Source organism: Theobroma umbraticum, unplaced genomic scaffold (genome assembly GCF_002168275.2).
Source record: "Theobroma umbraticum cultivar Fairchild unplaced genomic scaffold, ASM216827v3 scaffold_95.0, whole genome shotgun sequence".
In the NCBI taxonomy this organism is placed as follows: domain Eukaryota; kingdom Viridiplantae; phylum Streptophyta; class Magnoliopsida; order Malvales; family Malvaceae; genus Theobroma; species Theobroma umbraticum.
Window position 1 is genome coordinate 4,897,603 of NW_018397257.1, and position 16,530 is coordinate 4,914,132.

A 16,530-nucleotide genomic window follows, 5' to 3' on the forward strand; every position below is an offset into this window, starting at 1 on the left:
GGGGTAGTCGTTGCAAATAAAAATAATATTTTTCGTGAATGCAAACCTATTATGAGTGGAGGCCTTTTATTAAGGATACTCTCTGAGCCTTCCCATCATACTGGTGGGACTCGAAGGTGTATTTTCACTTAAAAATTTTTTCGAAAAGACTTGCTTCTGCAAGCTCCCTCAAAAAGTTCTATTATCGGGACTTATACTCATATACAGAATATATCCATATGCCACGACATTTAACAATGCAATAAAGGTGCGTGATGCACTCATAATTCTAATATTTGTTTCTTATCTTCTAAAATTTTACTATTTTTCTTTGTAGGCATATATATCATGAACAAATATTTTATGTTTATTTATTGTTTTTATATAAATATTTTTATTTCATCATGTACTTTTGCTATATAAGTGCTTACTTATTTTACTATATGGACTTCCCTAAAAAATTTTCTTCAATTCAATATTTGATAGAAGAGTACTTAGATTAAATTTGACATGATTGTGCTTAGAAGATTGTTGAACACCATCATTAATAGAATTATGTTTACTTAGATCAAATTCGACATGATTGGGCTTAGAAGATTGTTGAATACCATCACTAGTAGAATTATGTTATTGTTGGCTAGCACTTGAGTCTTGTGAGATAAATTTTTGTATTTTAAAATATCTTTTTAAGAATTATTTATCCAAAAACTTGTTAAAAATTACTACTCATTTCTCATTAGCACAAACTAAATTATTAGACTTAAATAAAATATAATCTTGCATAGTAAATTATCAAGTTCAACAACTAACAATTTGACAAAATTTTATTCATTGATCAAAACTAACTATAAGCATCCACAAACAATATTAAGTTAAATGGCAGAATCAAATAATTAAACAATATGTTTATAAAATAAAATAAAAAATTCATAACTTTAATATATTATTTGACATTCAATACTATTTTTTGTTAGTTAGATTATAACCCTAAACCCAAACTATCAAATTAATCAAAAAATATTTAGACATGATATATTTAAAAACTTAATTTGGATTGAAATTTACTTATAATTGAAACCGATATGAGTTGTTTTGTTGAAAATTACTTACAATTGAAACCTAGATAAATTGTTTTTAGAAAGTAAAAAACACAGTCAAGGACCGAGAAGAGTAAGACTTGAATTTTTGAACAGTGAGAGTACTTTAGGCTTTGATTTTTTTTAATCAAATCTTAAACTATAGAAATTTTTTTATTTTTTCATATAGTATTTAAATATTAATATATAAATTACTTTTTGATAAATCTATTTTCACTTGGAATCTTTGACCTCATTCCTCACAAAATTGTAAAAAATTGATGAGTTCATTAATATAGTAACTAAATAAAACTCTAAATTAGTAATATAACAAGTAAACAATTTTAGTAAATGAGTGTTGTCATGTGACACCACTCCTTCTAAGGTAGGTCCACCCTTGCCTTCTGCCATTGATTGTGAATCATCCACTTGTTAGATTCCATTCGTATAATTATTTTCATCACCCATTCCTTGAGATTGAGCCTGCTTTAATATTTCACTAACCGTGGCTGAAGTGAAACGACCACCACTGCCCCTTTTACGTTTAGGTTCCACCCCCTGCGGATGAACATCCGAGTTCTTCCATTGGACCCTCGAATTTAATCCCCACGGCCTTTCTTCTTTGTGGGGCTATTAGAAAGGCCCCATATTGTTTTTGAACCTCCGTATCATTCTCATCGAGGCATGGTTGGTTACATCTCTGTTCATGATGCCCAATAATGGCACACCTAAAGCAAAACTTTGATAGCCTCTTATATTGAAAGGAAATCCACTTGACTTGACCGTCATTCATTTGAATCATAATTCCTCTCCTTAAGGGTTTTGTTAAATCAGTAAGGACCTTAATGGTACTCTAGTATTACCATTTCTTACTGCAAAGCCATTTTGTAATCTCCTCTAGTTGAGGAAGGATTGATCACTATCTCACAGTGAGATAAAATAACACAAAATAACAACTTTGCAACATGAAATTACAATGAGAATAGCAGAGAAATAAAGGCGATGTTCAAAGGCAGTCAAAATTAACTACAATCATGCTTGTTTATTTCTTATGTTTCTTCTCCAATCTACTCGGTGATTGACATATTATTATGCTAATTGCTCAATAGCCATGCTTGCAGGGACTATTACACTGTTGGAGGAATTTCTTCGCATCCATTGCTAAAAAATGCTAATCATATTATAGTATATTCTTTGACGACAAGGCTAGCGGACATCAAATCTCCTTCTAGACCTCTTCAACCCCAAAATGACAAGCAGCATTCCAAAATAATCGTAATTGTAAGCAGTCTCGAAGAGTTCCAGTTTGTAGTTATTCCATGGAGGAAATCTAAACCAAAAATCAGTGAGGAAGCTTCTTCTGACGACTGCCTTGTAGTGACTAAATGTGTCAAAGGAGAATTTGCCATGGTAGTTCCCAATCCCACTTTCACCGATCCCCCCAAATGGAATGGTATCAGCTGCATACTACATTTGATTTCATCCAGAACAACACATTTAAACAAATCAAGGAAATGATTAGAGCTGAGCGGAAAGAGCTAGCTTAGCCTTAAACTCAAAGCTAACCAACCTACTATACACTTTGATGACTACCACTTATATTTTCAGTAAATTTTCTTCCTTGATTTTAATTACTTGAGAAATTAAAATACCTGAATGATTGCATCATTAAATACCACAGCTCCGGATGATGTTTGGGATACCATTCTCCTCCTAAACGCTTCATTCTTGGTGAAGGCATATATTGCGAGCGGTTTAGGCCTTGCATTAATAAAGTCAATGCTGTCTTCAATCTTATCCAACTGTCAGCGAAAAAACCCAAGTGTTCAAACACCATCTTGAATGACTAGAAGACAAGGGACTGACTGCTACTGTCAACTACTTTTGTTTCTTGAGCTAAAAGTATAAATGTGTTTTAAGTGCATATATACAGATCTTACTGTGATTATTGGAAGCAGTGGGCCAAAGATCTCTTCTGTCATTATGGTTGAGTCACGTGGGGGATCCACCAGTATTGTTGGCTCAATGAACCTGCAGGGAATTGAGTAAGAGAGTCAAAAAGGCAAGCAATTTAAAAACAGAGAGAGAAATGGGATCAATATTATTGGGGCATACTAGTAGTCAAGAAATTAAGCAGAACATGAATAGGGTCTTATGTTCCAATTTTCCTAATTATCCGTGATCTAGACAAACAAAAGAAACTGTTAATCATGAACCTGTATCTTCAGCCCACTAATAGTTCAAGCTTTTGCAATTGCATTGAAAAGAATGAACCATGTATAGCTAGATAGAATAGAGAGTGGACAAGTTACAAGCTGTCTTCATCCATTGAACCGCCGTAGACAATGGAGTCTTTAACCATTTTATCTGTCAGAAGGTTTTTCAGTCTCAAGAAATGATGTTTGTTAACTATCCTTCCAACACTCTGTGATTCAAGAGGGTTATCTCTGTACATTTTCTTGATTAAGACCTTCATCAACTCCACCTGGAAAAAAATGGGGTACACTGAATTTAACAATAGTATTGCTATTAACAATAGGATGAATAAAATGGATTCGAGTTGACATACCACAGCAGATGAAAATGCCTTTTCCACTAATAGATAATCAACTGATATACACGCTTGGCCGGCGCAAGATCCATATTTTGCCCCAATGATTCGATTTACAGCCACCTTGATGGAATAGCACAGAACTTAATCACTGAGCAGCTTGGAATAACAGAACTCATTATAATAAAAAATGCACGAAAATTCAAGCTCCATATTACCGCATCCTCTTCTCTTCGTATAGCAGGAATTATATGAGTAGGAGAGTGCATCTCAACAGCGCCAACCTTCTAGGGGCGTAGAAATAGCACTCTCCAATTCGTATAACTGATGATTAACAGTAATTAACTTTGCAGCAATTTAAATGGTTCATTCATTTCTGCAGGAATCATATATAGTCTCAAGTAATTTTATTCACAAAATCTACCTCTTTGTCCCAAGACCAGGATAGCGAATCAAGGACAGCCGGGCATTTTCCACCCAGCTCGAGAGTAACTGGCGTTAGATGCTTTGCAGCTGCTGACATTACTATTCGCCCCACTCTTGCACTTCCTAGCGTTAGTTTAGTTTATACTTTTAATATTCCGAAACAAAAAAATATGTAAAGCAATTGACAATATTCAGGTAGAAAAACAACTTTGCCAGAAAAAAAAAAGGTTATCTTTTCGTTAACAAATTAAAAATAGGCTCTTCAACAATTAATTAAATGGTCATCGAACTCAGCAGTCATATATACCTGTGAAGAATATCTTGTCCCATTTTTTCAGTAGCAGTTGTTCACCAACAGCTGGACCACCCTCAATGACCTTGATAGTTTCATTGTCAAGGTAATTGGGGAGGGTATTAAAAAGAAGAGAAGAACATGCAGGGGCCATCTCTGATGGCTTTAAAACCACAGCATTTCCTGCAGCTATGGCTCCTAATAAAGGCTCCAAGGAAAGTGCTGTTTTATATGCAACAAAAACATAACAATTTTGAGGTTGTTAAGCTCTTCTGGAGAATAAAAAAAATTAAATCTCATTTGGGTTTTAGCTTTTCAATATTCCTGTAAAACAACGAGAAAAACTTTCTTTACTAACCCAAGGGAAAGTTCCAAGGTGAGATAACGAGGACAAGGCCAAGAGGCTCAGGAACCAATTCAGCATGTGAAAGCAGTGCAATCATAGGAAGTTTAGCCTGTTTAACCACAATCACGAAACAAACATGGAGGTCAGTATTATGGTATGCACGCATTTCCATCAGTTGAGTTCTAACAGGGACCTTTGCTATCTTAATTTCTTAATTTCGTGATAGAATCGGATTGTTTGACACTGCTTTTAACCAAGCAATTGATGAATCTGAAAATTCGAATTTGACACAGTTAACAACGTAAAAGAGCAAACCTACTGTTCATATTTTAAATGAAAAGAGTGTTAGAATAATTAGAGCCATCAACTAATGGTAAGCTTTGCACATCTAATTCAGTCAGTGTGATTTGGTGGTTGTTTAGGTCTTGACCTAATAAGCTTTTAATGGAAAAGGTTTTTTTGTTTATTTTATTATATATATTTAGATAGTTCCTTCTTTCTTTCTAAGTTACAGTGTTTGCCTATTGTGAGCTATCATAAATAGAGGAGAAGAGCGAAGACAAAGACTTAGCCTTTACCATAAATTCTTTACTTTTCCGTTGCCAACAATGACTACTTCAATGACACAAACAAATATGCAATAATAATTAAATTAATTTGGTGTTCTAATCTTCACACATTAATTCAAGATTCAACTTACATATGATATCAGACTTACTTGTTTGAAATTATTACCCAACAAAAATTTAAGAATTTAATAAATTTACTTTATAAAATTGCATGTTGGGCATACTTTTTGGATCGCCAGAATCCTATTTTCCAATTATCAATAGGGCTTTTGTTCATCATAATGCATAGATCAATTTAGTACAAACCTTTACTCTTAACTCATATTGTAAACATAGGAATTAGATAGTGAAGTTTCAAATTTGAATATATAATCCGAAATCGAGTTCATGATTAATCACTTATATTTTATGTGTTTTAATTTAAATTGGCATCTTAAAATTAACTTTCCTGTATTATAGAGTTGATATCTAAGGTTTAATTACATAAAATATAAGTGTATTGAACCGATTTTAAAGAAATTCCAAACGAGTTAAGAATAGGTTTTTTGAAATTAATTTTCTTGATGATTGATCTTGGTTTTGTAGTATTTGGAGTGTTTTGATGCATGAGTTTTGTAAAATTAGATTCTAATTAAGTTTTGACAAATTTAATTGCATTAAAAATGAGCTGAAAATCAAGAAAAATAGAGAAAACTTCCAAACAGACCTGAACGGGTAAGGTTCAGCTTTAGACGGGTAGAGCTAACCATACAAGAGGTAGAAGAAGGCTGAACTCGACACTTGGATGAAACCCACTGTGAAACCCCACCCTAATGTGGGATTGCTAGGTTAGAAATTCTTAGATGAACAAGTTAAATTTGTGTTTTAAAAACTTAAAACTTAGTTTATACTTAGAAAACCTCATGTTTTAATGTTTGAAATGATATACAAGGTTTGGTTTGAAATGGAGTCCAATTGGACAAGGTATTTGCCTTAAGTTTTAGCTACTAGAATTTATATATCGATAGATGTTCTTCATTTGAAGTTAGAAATGATTCGGATGAAAATCTATTGATTGATGTCCATCATCTATCAATAAATATAGATCCACAGTATCTATCGATAGATAGAAACTCGAGAACTTTTAAAAAGAATGCTGAATCCTATCTATAGATAGATGCTCCTAATCTATCAATAAATGACACTATTTCTAAAAAACTATAAGGCAAAATGATAGTTTTCATCTAAAACTACAAGCATGGCACATTCTTTGAGGGTTAGCAACCCTCGGCTGTATTTTTGTTAGGTAAACTCCTCTTAGAACCCGTCTCAACTCATTTTTACATTAAATCATCATTTTTAATTGTTTAAAGCTTGGTTCTTTAACTTTATGATAAAAATGACATTTTTTAAGTTCTAAAAACCTTAAAGCCATTTAATGGTTTGAAAAATTTGTTTCTTGGCCCAAAAATTCTATTGGAATATTAGAGTTAAAGGTTTTGTGATTTTTCAAACCATTTAAGCTCATTTAAGGTAAAAGTAGAAGATTTATTAATTTTAGAATGGGTTTAGTGAGAGAAAATAGACTTAGTCAAAGGCAAATAACTTTTGCAAGTTCCTAGAATAATTAATATGAGATTGTTAGTTTAGAAATTGATTGCTATGATTATTGTGTATTAGGAACAATCGAAAACTTCGAGGAAATCACTAGAGAAAAGATGTGATTGGGTCTTCAATCGAGGTGAGTGGATACACTACATTCAAAATTATTTTGATAAGTAAAACTGAAGCATGAGTTAAGAAAATTTATTGAGTATAATTTCTACAAATGTTTATGAAATGAAAATAATTGCGGATGAGAAAAATATTTTAGAATTTGTTTTGCAACTTACTATGTATTTAGATATTCTATTATGTATTAGTTTTCAAAAGGGGGGCCAAGCACCTTATTAATTGAAGCACTTGATTACTCCAGTCTTCAAACTACTGTAGGTACAAGATATGATTTATGATTAATGCATGTATGCTATGATGTGTATGTTAGATATGTCGAGGCATGAAATGTGTGATGGATTGTATGATGATTTTCCATTTAAGATGATATGTTTATAAATATAATGTGTATTCCATATACCGCATGAGGTGAATGATAAAGCATGTTGAATGCCATGAGATTACGTGTGCAATGTATGTTTTCCATACTACATGAAAAAATGGAATAGGCATGAGAAGATGCCATGAGATGAGCATATGATGTAAATTCCATATACATTATGAGATAAGTACGCATGTAAGTGATGGACATTCCACATACCAAAAGCTATGAGTATAAGAACTCAACGAGTGAAATTGATTCCACTCATATGGAGTGCACTGATGACTTCACTCGTATGATGTATCATAAATGCCCAAGGTGAAATGGAGTTATATGCTGTCGACCCAAGGTTGATGGGGGTCAAACTATCATAATGTACAAATTTTAATGATAAAGGAATGATGATGATTGCTATGTATATGAAATGTTGCATGCTAAGTTCATTAGGGTTTTATCTATGATTTATACTTTATGATGGCATAAGGATGTGCTTGGTGAAGTAAACTAAACCCTAAGGATAGTCTCAAGAGGTAAGGGGAATTAAGGAAGGGTGAAAATGCAAAATTTTGCCTAGAAAACAAAGTTTCAGATAGAGCTATCTATCAATACATGTAAAACATTTATCAATAACTAGTAGACAAAATGAAATAGAAAGCATTCTACTTCAAATTTATCAATAGATGAGTTACAAAATTGTATGTTTTGACTTGTTTGAAGGTTTTTCAAAGGCAGAAAGGTTTTTGAAAGTTATGTAAACTTGTTTTCATTTTTCATGCAAATGCTATTTAAATTGCGTTTAACTATCATGTTTCATAAACTTTATGATTACATGATTTATGAATGGCACGGGATTTCAAGTGTATGATTATGAAATATTCTTATCTCCTAACTTGTCCCTTTTTTATTTTCACTTACAAAGTCTTTGTGACTCACAAGTTATTTTCCTCACTTATTTTTTGTTGTAGATCAATAATAACACACTCTTGCTAACAACTAATATCACGAAGACATGATCTACTCATTCCTCATTGGTAAGTGTCTAAGAGCCACTTGATTCCTAGTGAGTCGGGTCTTGTTTCACTAACAAGTCGATCCTTACCTTATGTTTATACTTATAGACTATGAACATGTTTATGTTAATGTTGCCAACATGGGGCATTTTATATTGATAACGTTATGTATAAGATTATGATGATGACTCGAGAGCTTACATAAACACTCGAGGGTGTTGTTGACCTTTAGGTGACATTTGGTATTTTACTGAAAATGTGATTATTAGATATGTGATTACTGAAAATGTGATCGTTGTGAAGATAACTTTATAGCGTTTGGTATAATATAAGAAAGTGATGATTACAGAAAATGTAATTGCTGAGAAAATTATATTGTAGTGTTTGGTTTGGAGGTATATTACTGAAAATGTAATGTAAATTTCTAAAATTACCTTTATATATAAAAATATAAAGTTGAATTAATTTATATTATTTTTAATATAAATTTTTAACTTTTCAATTTTATTCTTAAAATAATACGTAATAATATGATAAAATAACATGATATTTGAATATTAATTATTTAAATATTAAAATATATGAAATTATAAAATATTTATTTTTAGTAAATTAGTTAAGTTTGAAAAAATTAAATTATTTAATTTAAATTTTTTATAAATAAATTAGTTAATTTAAATAACTAATTAATTAGTTAATTAATAAATTTAATTAATTTTTTTCTTCAACCTCTAGGTTCATTTTTCTTTTACTTTTTCTTGTTCTTTCTTTTCTTTTTCTTTTTCCTTGCACTCATCATCAAATTCAATAGTCCTAGGCAATTCAAATTCCATTGACAACAAACACCCAACACAAGCAAAACAACAACAGTCTCTAATCAAAACGTCATTAGCAGCAAACCAAGACAGAAAAGAAAACAAAGACATGAAATCAATTGCCCAACTTCAATTAGTAATGAATTATTAGATTTGATAGACAATCTGTAAAACTTCAACTTCAAACAATTAGATTTGATATTTGTAAAACTAGAGAATATGAACCATAAACCAACTAGCCAACAATAGTAGATTTGATTCAAGTGAGCGGCTATAGCAAAAAGAAGAAGATGATGAGGAGAAGGAATACAGGTCAGTGTCTAGGGCAAGAAGAAGAAGAGAAAGGTCAGGTTGTGGTAGGAGAATTTGGGAAGGAAAAAAAAATGTAACTTTCGCTCGACAAATGGAAAGTTACTTTGCATTTCTGATGTAAGGGAATCACGCACCCTTTGCCTATTGTAATGACATTACAATGGGAACACTTTACAATCTATTTCAGAAAAACCAAACATTGCAATGTGAATACGTTCATTTAAAATACAAGGACTGTACCTCACATGCAACATAGCAAATGCCCCTTAATGTTATTGTGCACTGTGATAGTGGCACTTGTTACTATATACAAAATTCTTGAGTTTATATAATTAAGTTGAAAAGTTCTGTAATTGTATTATGAGTTTTATGAATGCATGCATGATAATATTTTATGTTAATGGATGTTGTAAGACACTTTTGTATGAAATGATAAATGTTTAGTGATGTTTATGATAAGAGGCTTGCTTGAGCCTAACAAGTTATACTCATCCAAATTCATGCACCGATCACGATCCTTCCAAGAAATGGGATGTAACACCCACACGCAAGGGGTGGCATGGGCTTAGGAGGTCCATTTTCACCTCGTTTTTTCTAGTAGCCTAAGAATTTTAATTCTAAATTATTGGATTTTTTTAGAATTTTATATGACTTTAAAATAATTATTATTTAATATTCATGCATTTTGATACATATTTATATATTTTCTCTAATTTACATGAATGTATTCTGTGAATTTAATTTTTTATAAAATATTTTGGCATGCTAGGAGTTTATTAGAAGTGTGTACTCTCCTTAGATTAGTCTTTAATTTTGTATACTCTTGAGTTGAAATTATTTGCATAATTTAGAGAATTATATTTATTTTTAAGTTCAAGACCTAAGTTTTAATGCAATATATACTGTTTAAAACCAAATGAGATACGCCCAAGCTTAGAATCTCAACTAGAATGTTCCATTGCATAACTTAGATTGAGTATGTAAATTAAGGATTTTAGGCAAATTATAAATTCTCTGTTTGAGAAAAAATTTATTAATCGATGTAAGTGCTTGGCTGCCAAAGCGGCTCATTTACTGAGATTAATGGATTATTTTCTTAGGCACATGTTATGAGATGGTCTTTAAATTGCTTTCTACAATTGCCTACCCAAAAGGGTTATTGTGTGAGGCAATTTAAAGTAGGACATGAAGTATCATGGTTGTGGGTATACCGGTCTAGAGAGTTCATTTATCCAAAAGGGATAGGATTTTTCGACAATTAGAATATTCTTATATTAGCTTTCTATGGAAAGTGCCTATTAGCAGATCATATTCTTTACCTAAAAAGGAGTCTATGATGATGCACCTAGACTCTTTGGCTATTTTGCCAATTATGTTGTTATTGCCCGTTGACTAATAGTTGCATTTCTTGTCTTGAATAATGACCTTCATGTTATGTTATGTTCTTAATTTTTTTTTTGAAAGGCATGTTTTGTTCTAATTAAAGAAAAGTTTGAAACTCTTAATAAATTTAAGATCTTTAAAATTAAAGTTAAGAAAAAATTGAAACAAATCATTGAATAATTAAAGTTAGATAAGGGTGGTAAGTATTATAGTTAGCATAATATAAATAGACAGCAAAAGGGTCAATTTGCCAAATTTATAGAAAGTTGTGGAATAGTGTCACAATACACTATGTCTAGTAATCTTAAACAAAATGGTGTGGTTGAAATGTGGAATCACACCCTTTAAAGATGTGATGAGGAGTATAGTTAGTGGGTTATTTACTAGAATTTTTTAAAAGAGAAGCAATTGAAGTAAATTTGCATATCTTGAATAAAATCTCTGCCAAATCTATACGTACAATTCTCTTTAAGCTTTGGACTTGATGGAAATCTTGTATTAATCATTTATGTGTTTAGGGATGTCTTTCAAAAGTGTGCCTATCATTTCACTTATTGCTAATTTATTGGGAACTTAGATCATTCTTAGGATTACAAATTCTACTGCTCAAGAAAGTTGGTAAAATTGTTAAGGTAAAAACAACTAACTTTTTACTCTCACAATATAGATGGAGGAGAGTATATTGAGACTTAAATATTCCTATACTTATATAGAAGGATAATATGGCACATACACCAGTTTGGGGATAAGAATAAGTTCAACAAGTTCTTGATGAAGTCTTTCAACATTAGGATGTTATATGATCGATACCACAAAGAAGATTCACAAAGGTAAGGGAGTTTGCTTTTTCCTCAAACATCTATGAATTTTATCTTTAAAAGGGTAACTATGTTATGGTCCTATAGTTTATCCATTAACTTTTTCAAAAGTTGTTTTCAAACCTAAATTAGATCTGTGATGAGATGCAATGAAGGATAAGCTACAAATCTATGTTATATAGTGTTTTATGAGAGCTTGTTGAGCTAAATAATAGTTAAAACCTCATTAGTTGTAAATAAAATATATAAGACCAAGAAAGATTGAGAAGCTTAAAGTCAAGCTAGCTACCAAAGATTTTAATTAGAAATATTTTTTTCTTGTATCATACAAGGATATTGTTTAAATTATTTATGGCATTAGTAGCTCATTATTATTTAAAACTACACTAAATAAATGTTATGATTGCCATTCTAATTGAGAATTCTATTGAAATGGTTTATATGTTACAACCTAAAGAATTTAAAAAGAATGATAAAGATCATCTTATGTGCAGACTTAAAAGTCTATTTATGGGTTTAAACAAGTTTCTCGCTAATGATATCATAAATTTGGTGACGTAATAACCTCTTTTGATTTTATTGAGAATAAGGTAGACTAATGCATAAATGTCAAGATTAGTGGAAGCAAGTTCATCTTTCTATTTTGTATGTTTTTGACATCTTGCTTGCTAGTTATGTCTAAGGAATTTTACATGAAAAATCTTGGGAAGCCTCTTATGACTTTAGGATTGAATCCATAAAGATAGATCTCATCACTTGTTTGGACTCTATTAATGTTCATACTTTGATCGAATGTGGAATATATATTATATGCTTGATTACAAAAGTGCAGATATGCCAATTGTTAAAGTTGATAAATTGAAATTGGCATAATATCCTAAAATGATGTGAGAGGGAATATATGGAAGCAATTTCATATGCTACTACAATAAGGTGTATGATGTATGCTCAAGTGTGCATGAGGCTTGACATTGCTTGTGCAATGGGTATTTTAGGAATATATTTGTTTAATCCTAATAAAGATCATTAGGAAGCCGTAACGAATGTGATGAGATATTTGAATAGAACTAAGGATTATATATTCGTTTATCAGAAGGTTGAAGACCTTAAACTAGAGGGTCACGTAGATTCTAACTTAAGCAACTATTCAAATGATAAGAAGTCCACATCTAGATATATTTTTATGTTGGCTGGGAAGTTGTTTCTTGGAAAAGTGTTAAGCATACACCCTTAGCTTTCTCTATTATGCAAGTTAAGTTTGCAGCTTGTTATGGGGCTACTACACAAGCTATTTGGCTTGCAAATCTTTTTTTGAGTTGTATGTTGTTGATTCCATCTCTAGGTCTCTTAAGACTTATTGTGAAAATAGGTCTATTGTATTGTTCACTAAGAATAATAAAAGCACTAATGGGTTTAAGCGTTTAAAAATAAAGAATCTAAAGCTTAGGGATTTTGTAAAAGAAAAATTGGTGACATTGTTGTTAAGCACATTGATATTGATGACATATTGGTTGGTCCTTTCATTAAGGGGTTAAGACCTATAGTTTTTAGTAGACATGTTGAAAGCATGATATTTTGGGGTCTTTTGATGTACTTGATGAGTGGAAGTATGTTATTTATGTTTTTAAAACTCTCATATTATGTCTAACATGTAATTGTGCTAGGACCTTTTTCAATATCTTTAAACATCCATGAGATATTTGATTTTATATTTAATGATGATCATAGTTTATTGATAATCTATACTGTTATTTGATAGGATAAAATACACTAACTTTTTAAACTTTTGACCAAAATTACACATAGGTTTAATAGTTTTTAAAATAAAAAATCTACTTCAAAAGAATATTTTCGTCGAACACATAAGTTTTGTCGTTAATCAACCATCAATATTTCTATTAGTTTGATGATGTGTTAATATTTTTAAGATAATTTTCTCTTTCATTAATTTTAAAAATTACCACTATATAAATTATAATTTTTCATTTTAATTTTTTCTTTTTTTCAAAAAAAAAATCTTTTCATTTAACCACCCACGACGAGTGATAATCCCCAAAGAAGAATTGATCTAAGACTCCCCAAGGGAACAATGATCTAGTGCTCCCAAGGGAGCTCAATCTAGGGCTCACCAGGGGAGTGCACAATGTTCCCCAAGGAAGCCCAAGGAGATCCAACTAAATTTGACATTCCATGGCCAAATCCAATAGTGAGGTGGCCGACTAGTGTAAGGAAACGTCACCAACCGATTTGAAAGAAAGGAAAATAGTGAAAAAAAAAACATTTTAGATATTTCACATTTAGGCATTAATACTGTTCGCACATTTGTGGGAAAGTGTTTATTTTGAAACCTAATGAACCCACGTATAATTATGACCAAAAGTTAAGAGAGTCAATGTATTTTATCCTATTTGATATTATTTATACATGTATATATGATTTATCAAATTGCTATATTGTATATATGCTTTGTGAAATCTTGAGATTGGTTTATCTCAAGAGTGATTTTAGTGGTATGTCTCATGAATGACATCAACAAGGAACCTCGAGGATAAATGGAAGACATACAAGTATGTTGTTAATACAGTATAGATTTCTCATCAAGTTTAGAGAAATCAGCAAGAGGATTGATAAAAAAAAATAGCACATTGAAATCACATTTGGATGCTATTTTTTTGCTACACAACTACACTAAGATCCATTGTCGATAGGATCACTAGTACTTGAGACTATGGATTGGTCATATGTCAATAAATGGCATAATGGCTACCATAATTCAATTTTAGATGTTTTTATTAGAAAGCATCATTAAGATATTGTCTCTAAGGGCTAAATTTTTTTTCTTTAAATTGTGGCCACATCAAAATTAATTCAATTACTCTGAAGTCTTTTCTAAAGTGTTTTCTTAAAATAAAAATAAACTCCAATTAATATTGCCTAAGTAAGAGACTGTTAAAATTTTCTATTTTATGGACTATTATTAATTAGTAATTTCTATATAATAAAATAGGTTGATAATTTAGTCTTAGTGTGAGGCAAGACATGAAAACCCAGTTAATATTATAATGATCAATTAATGGTCAGCTTTGTACGTCTAATTAGGTCAATGTGGTTTGGCGGTTATGTAGGCCTTGACCTAGTAAGCTATTAATGGAGGTTTCTAGGGTTTATTTTATTATATATATCTCAGTAGGTCTCCTTTTCCCTTTGCCTATTGTGAGCTACCATAGAAAAAGAGCAAAGAAGAAGACTTAACCTTGACCATAAATATTTTGCTTTTCTACTGCGAGAAATGGCTAGCTCAATGACACAAATAGGTATACAATAATAATTACTTTAATTTGGTGTTCTAATCCTCACACTTGGATCCATGATTTAACTTAAAAGTGGTACATGCTGAGATTGAATACAAATTTGATAAAATCCTCTATCATGAAATGGAAAAGAGAAATTAACTGGGCCATTCATATTTCTAATTTTAGTTGTGAGCTTGCATCTGACATGTGTCTCAAATGCAAACTATCATAAATCATTTTTGAGAGATAATAAAATCTCAAAAAAGTTACTTAATACGTCGAAAATTAATGTACACTTAAAATGTTTTTGTTTATTTTTTAATATTATTTACCATTGGTCCATATTTTTAATAAAAAAAAATCCATCATGGGTAGGAAAGCTATTACTTATAAACTAAAGATCTATTTCATATCGTAGTGATGTATATCCATAGCGTTCTACCTCGTTCAATTGTGCAATGCTCTTATTGCACTGGATCATTCATCCATAGAGGTGAGGGACTCACTTTGATATAGTTTTACCTCGATCCTAGTATCTCTTATAAGGAGTCCACATTAGTGCAAAGTTTGGTAAACTCTAATATTATTTGTCACATCTCGTGTTTTCAACCTAAAAACATGTCTATTAGGTAAAAAAAGTTTTTATTTATAAATTTAGAATTCATCTTATCCTTTATCGATGTAGACACATGACATAAGAAAGAATTTGAAGAAGAGTGCAAAAGTCGTACAAGAACAACTAACCTTAACTTTTGCAAAAGGCGATAACAGTGATGAAGCCAAGCATGATTATTACATAATTTAATTTCTAAACTCAACAAAGTTAATTAAATTTTTTTTTAAAAAAAAAAGACAAGAATATATAGCCAAACCCACAATAAACCAGCATAAATATTGCCTCAACCATTTACATAGTGTCAGCTTAAACAAAGACGAAGACTGTAGGGGTTAAGTCTGGATTTTTGAACCAAGTTAAAGATGTCAGGGATGTTTTAGGATAATTACCTCTCTGCTTGACATCCATTTTTGCAAATCCTTGAGTGCAAGATTCAACGATTTCTTTATAAGTCCTACCTGCAAAGTCCCACCATGTATATGTCATGTGTATAAAACAGGCACCAACAATAAGGGAAGAAGAAATTTCAGGAAACTATGAAGCAGGCCTTCCCTGCTGGCTGAACCACATTCATAAACTCAATATTCAAACTAAATTAGGAGTCCAAACATAAAACAAGAACTTTTTCTCCTTACCTCATCTCGAAATGCTTCAACATAATGCTTCCCTAAATCTTCTCTCAAGGCCCTCAAAATTTCTACCTCATTCTCCTTGAGAAAAGTTTGCAACCCTTTAAGCTGAGACCTCCTCCAGGATGCTTCTTTGGTCTTTCCACTCCTGCAACACTCCCTCATGACCTCCAGGTCTGTCTCCAAATCAATCATAAATTTATCCATGCTTTTGCGAATTATACGTGCATTTCATTTCTGCTATGTATGATCTGCTATTCTATATATGCTTGCCGTGCAGCAAATCAGTGGAGGCTTCCCAACAGCCTAATTTCCACCGACTTATAATTATTATGTGGGCT

At 31.4% G+C, this 16,530-nt stretch overlaps 1 protein-coding gene across 2 annotated transcripts; it reads right to left on the bottom strand.

The window, feature by feature from the left end:
* Positions 1 to 1,995: 1,995 nt before the first annotated feature.
* LOC110412899 (aldehyde dehydrogenase family 3 member F1-like) lies at positions 1,996 to 16,530 on the bottom strand. Of its 2 annotated transcripts, XM_021423542.2 has the most exons (10): positions 16,196 to 16,527; positions 15,950 to 16,018; positions 4,683 to 4,779; positions 4,340 to 4,546; positions 4,031 to 4,155; positions 3,625 to 3,729; positions 3,368 to 3,540; positions 2,996 to 3,086; positions 2,708 to 2,857; positions 1,996 to 2,522 (listed from the first exon to the last, which is right to left on the bottom strand). In XM_021423542.2, exons 1-10 carry the CDS (start codon positions 16,394 to 16,396, stop codon positions 2,262 to 2,264), a joined length of 1,479 nt encoding a protein of 492 aa, XP_021279217.1. In that variant the 5' UTR covers positions 16,397 to 16,527; the 3' UTR covers positions 1,996 to 2,261. The 2 variants fall into 2 exon arrangements, 1 of the variants encoding a protein (XP_021279217.1); XR_016350996.1 differs by lacking the exons at positions 1,996 to 2,522; positions 2,708 to 2,857 and having other exon boundaries at positions 3,272 to 3,540; positions 16,196 to 16,530.

Excerpts from the sequence above, each read along its gene's own strand:
- LOC110412899 (XM_021423542.2), bottom strand. The coding sequence starts at position 16,396 with ATGGATAAATTTATGATTGATTTGGAGACAGACCTGGAGGTCATGAGG. Across the intron at positions 4,780-15,949 it reads AATGGATGTCAAGCAGAGAG|GCTAAACTTCCTATGATTGC; the intron begins GTAATTATCCTA and ends GTGGTTAAACAG. Across the intron at positions 2,523-2,707 it reads TTAATGATGCAATCATTCAG|TATGCAGCTGATACCATTCC; the intron begins GTATTTTAATTT and ends AATCAAATGTAG.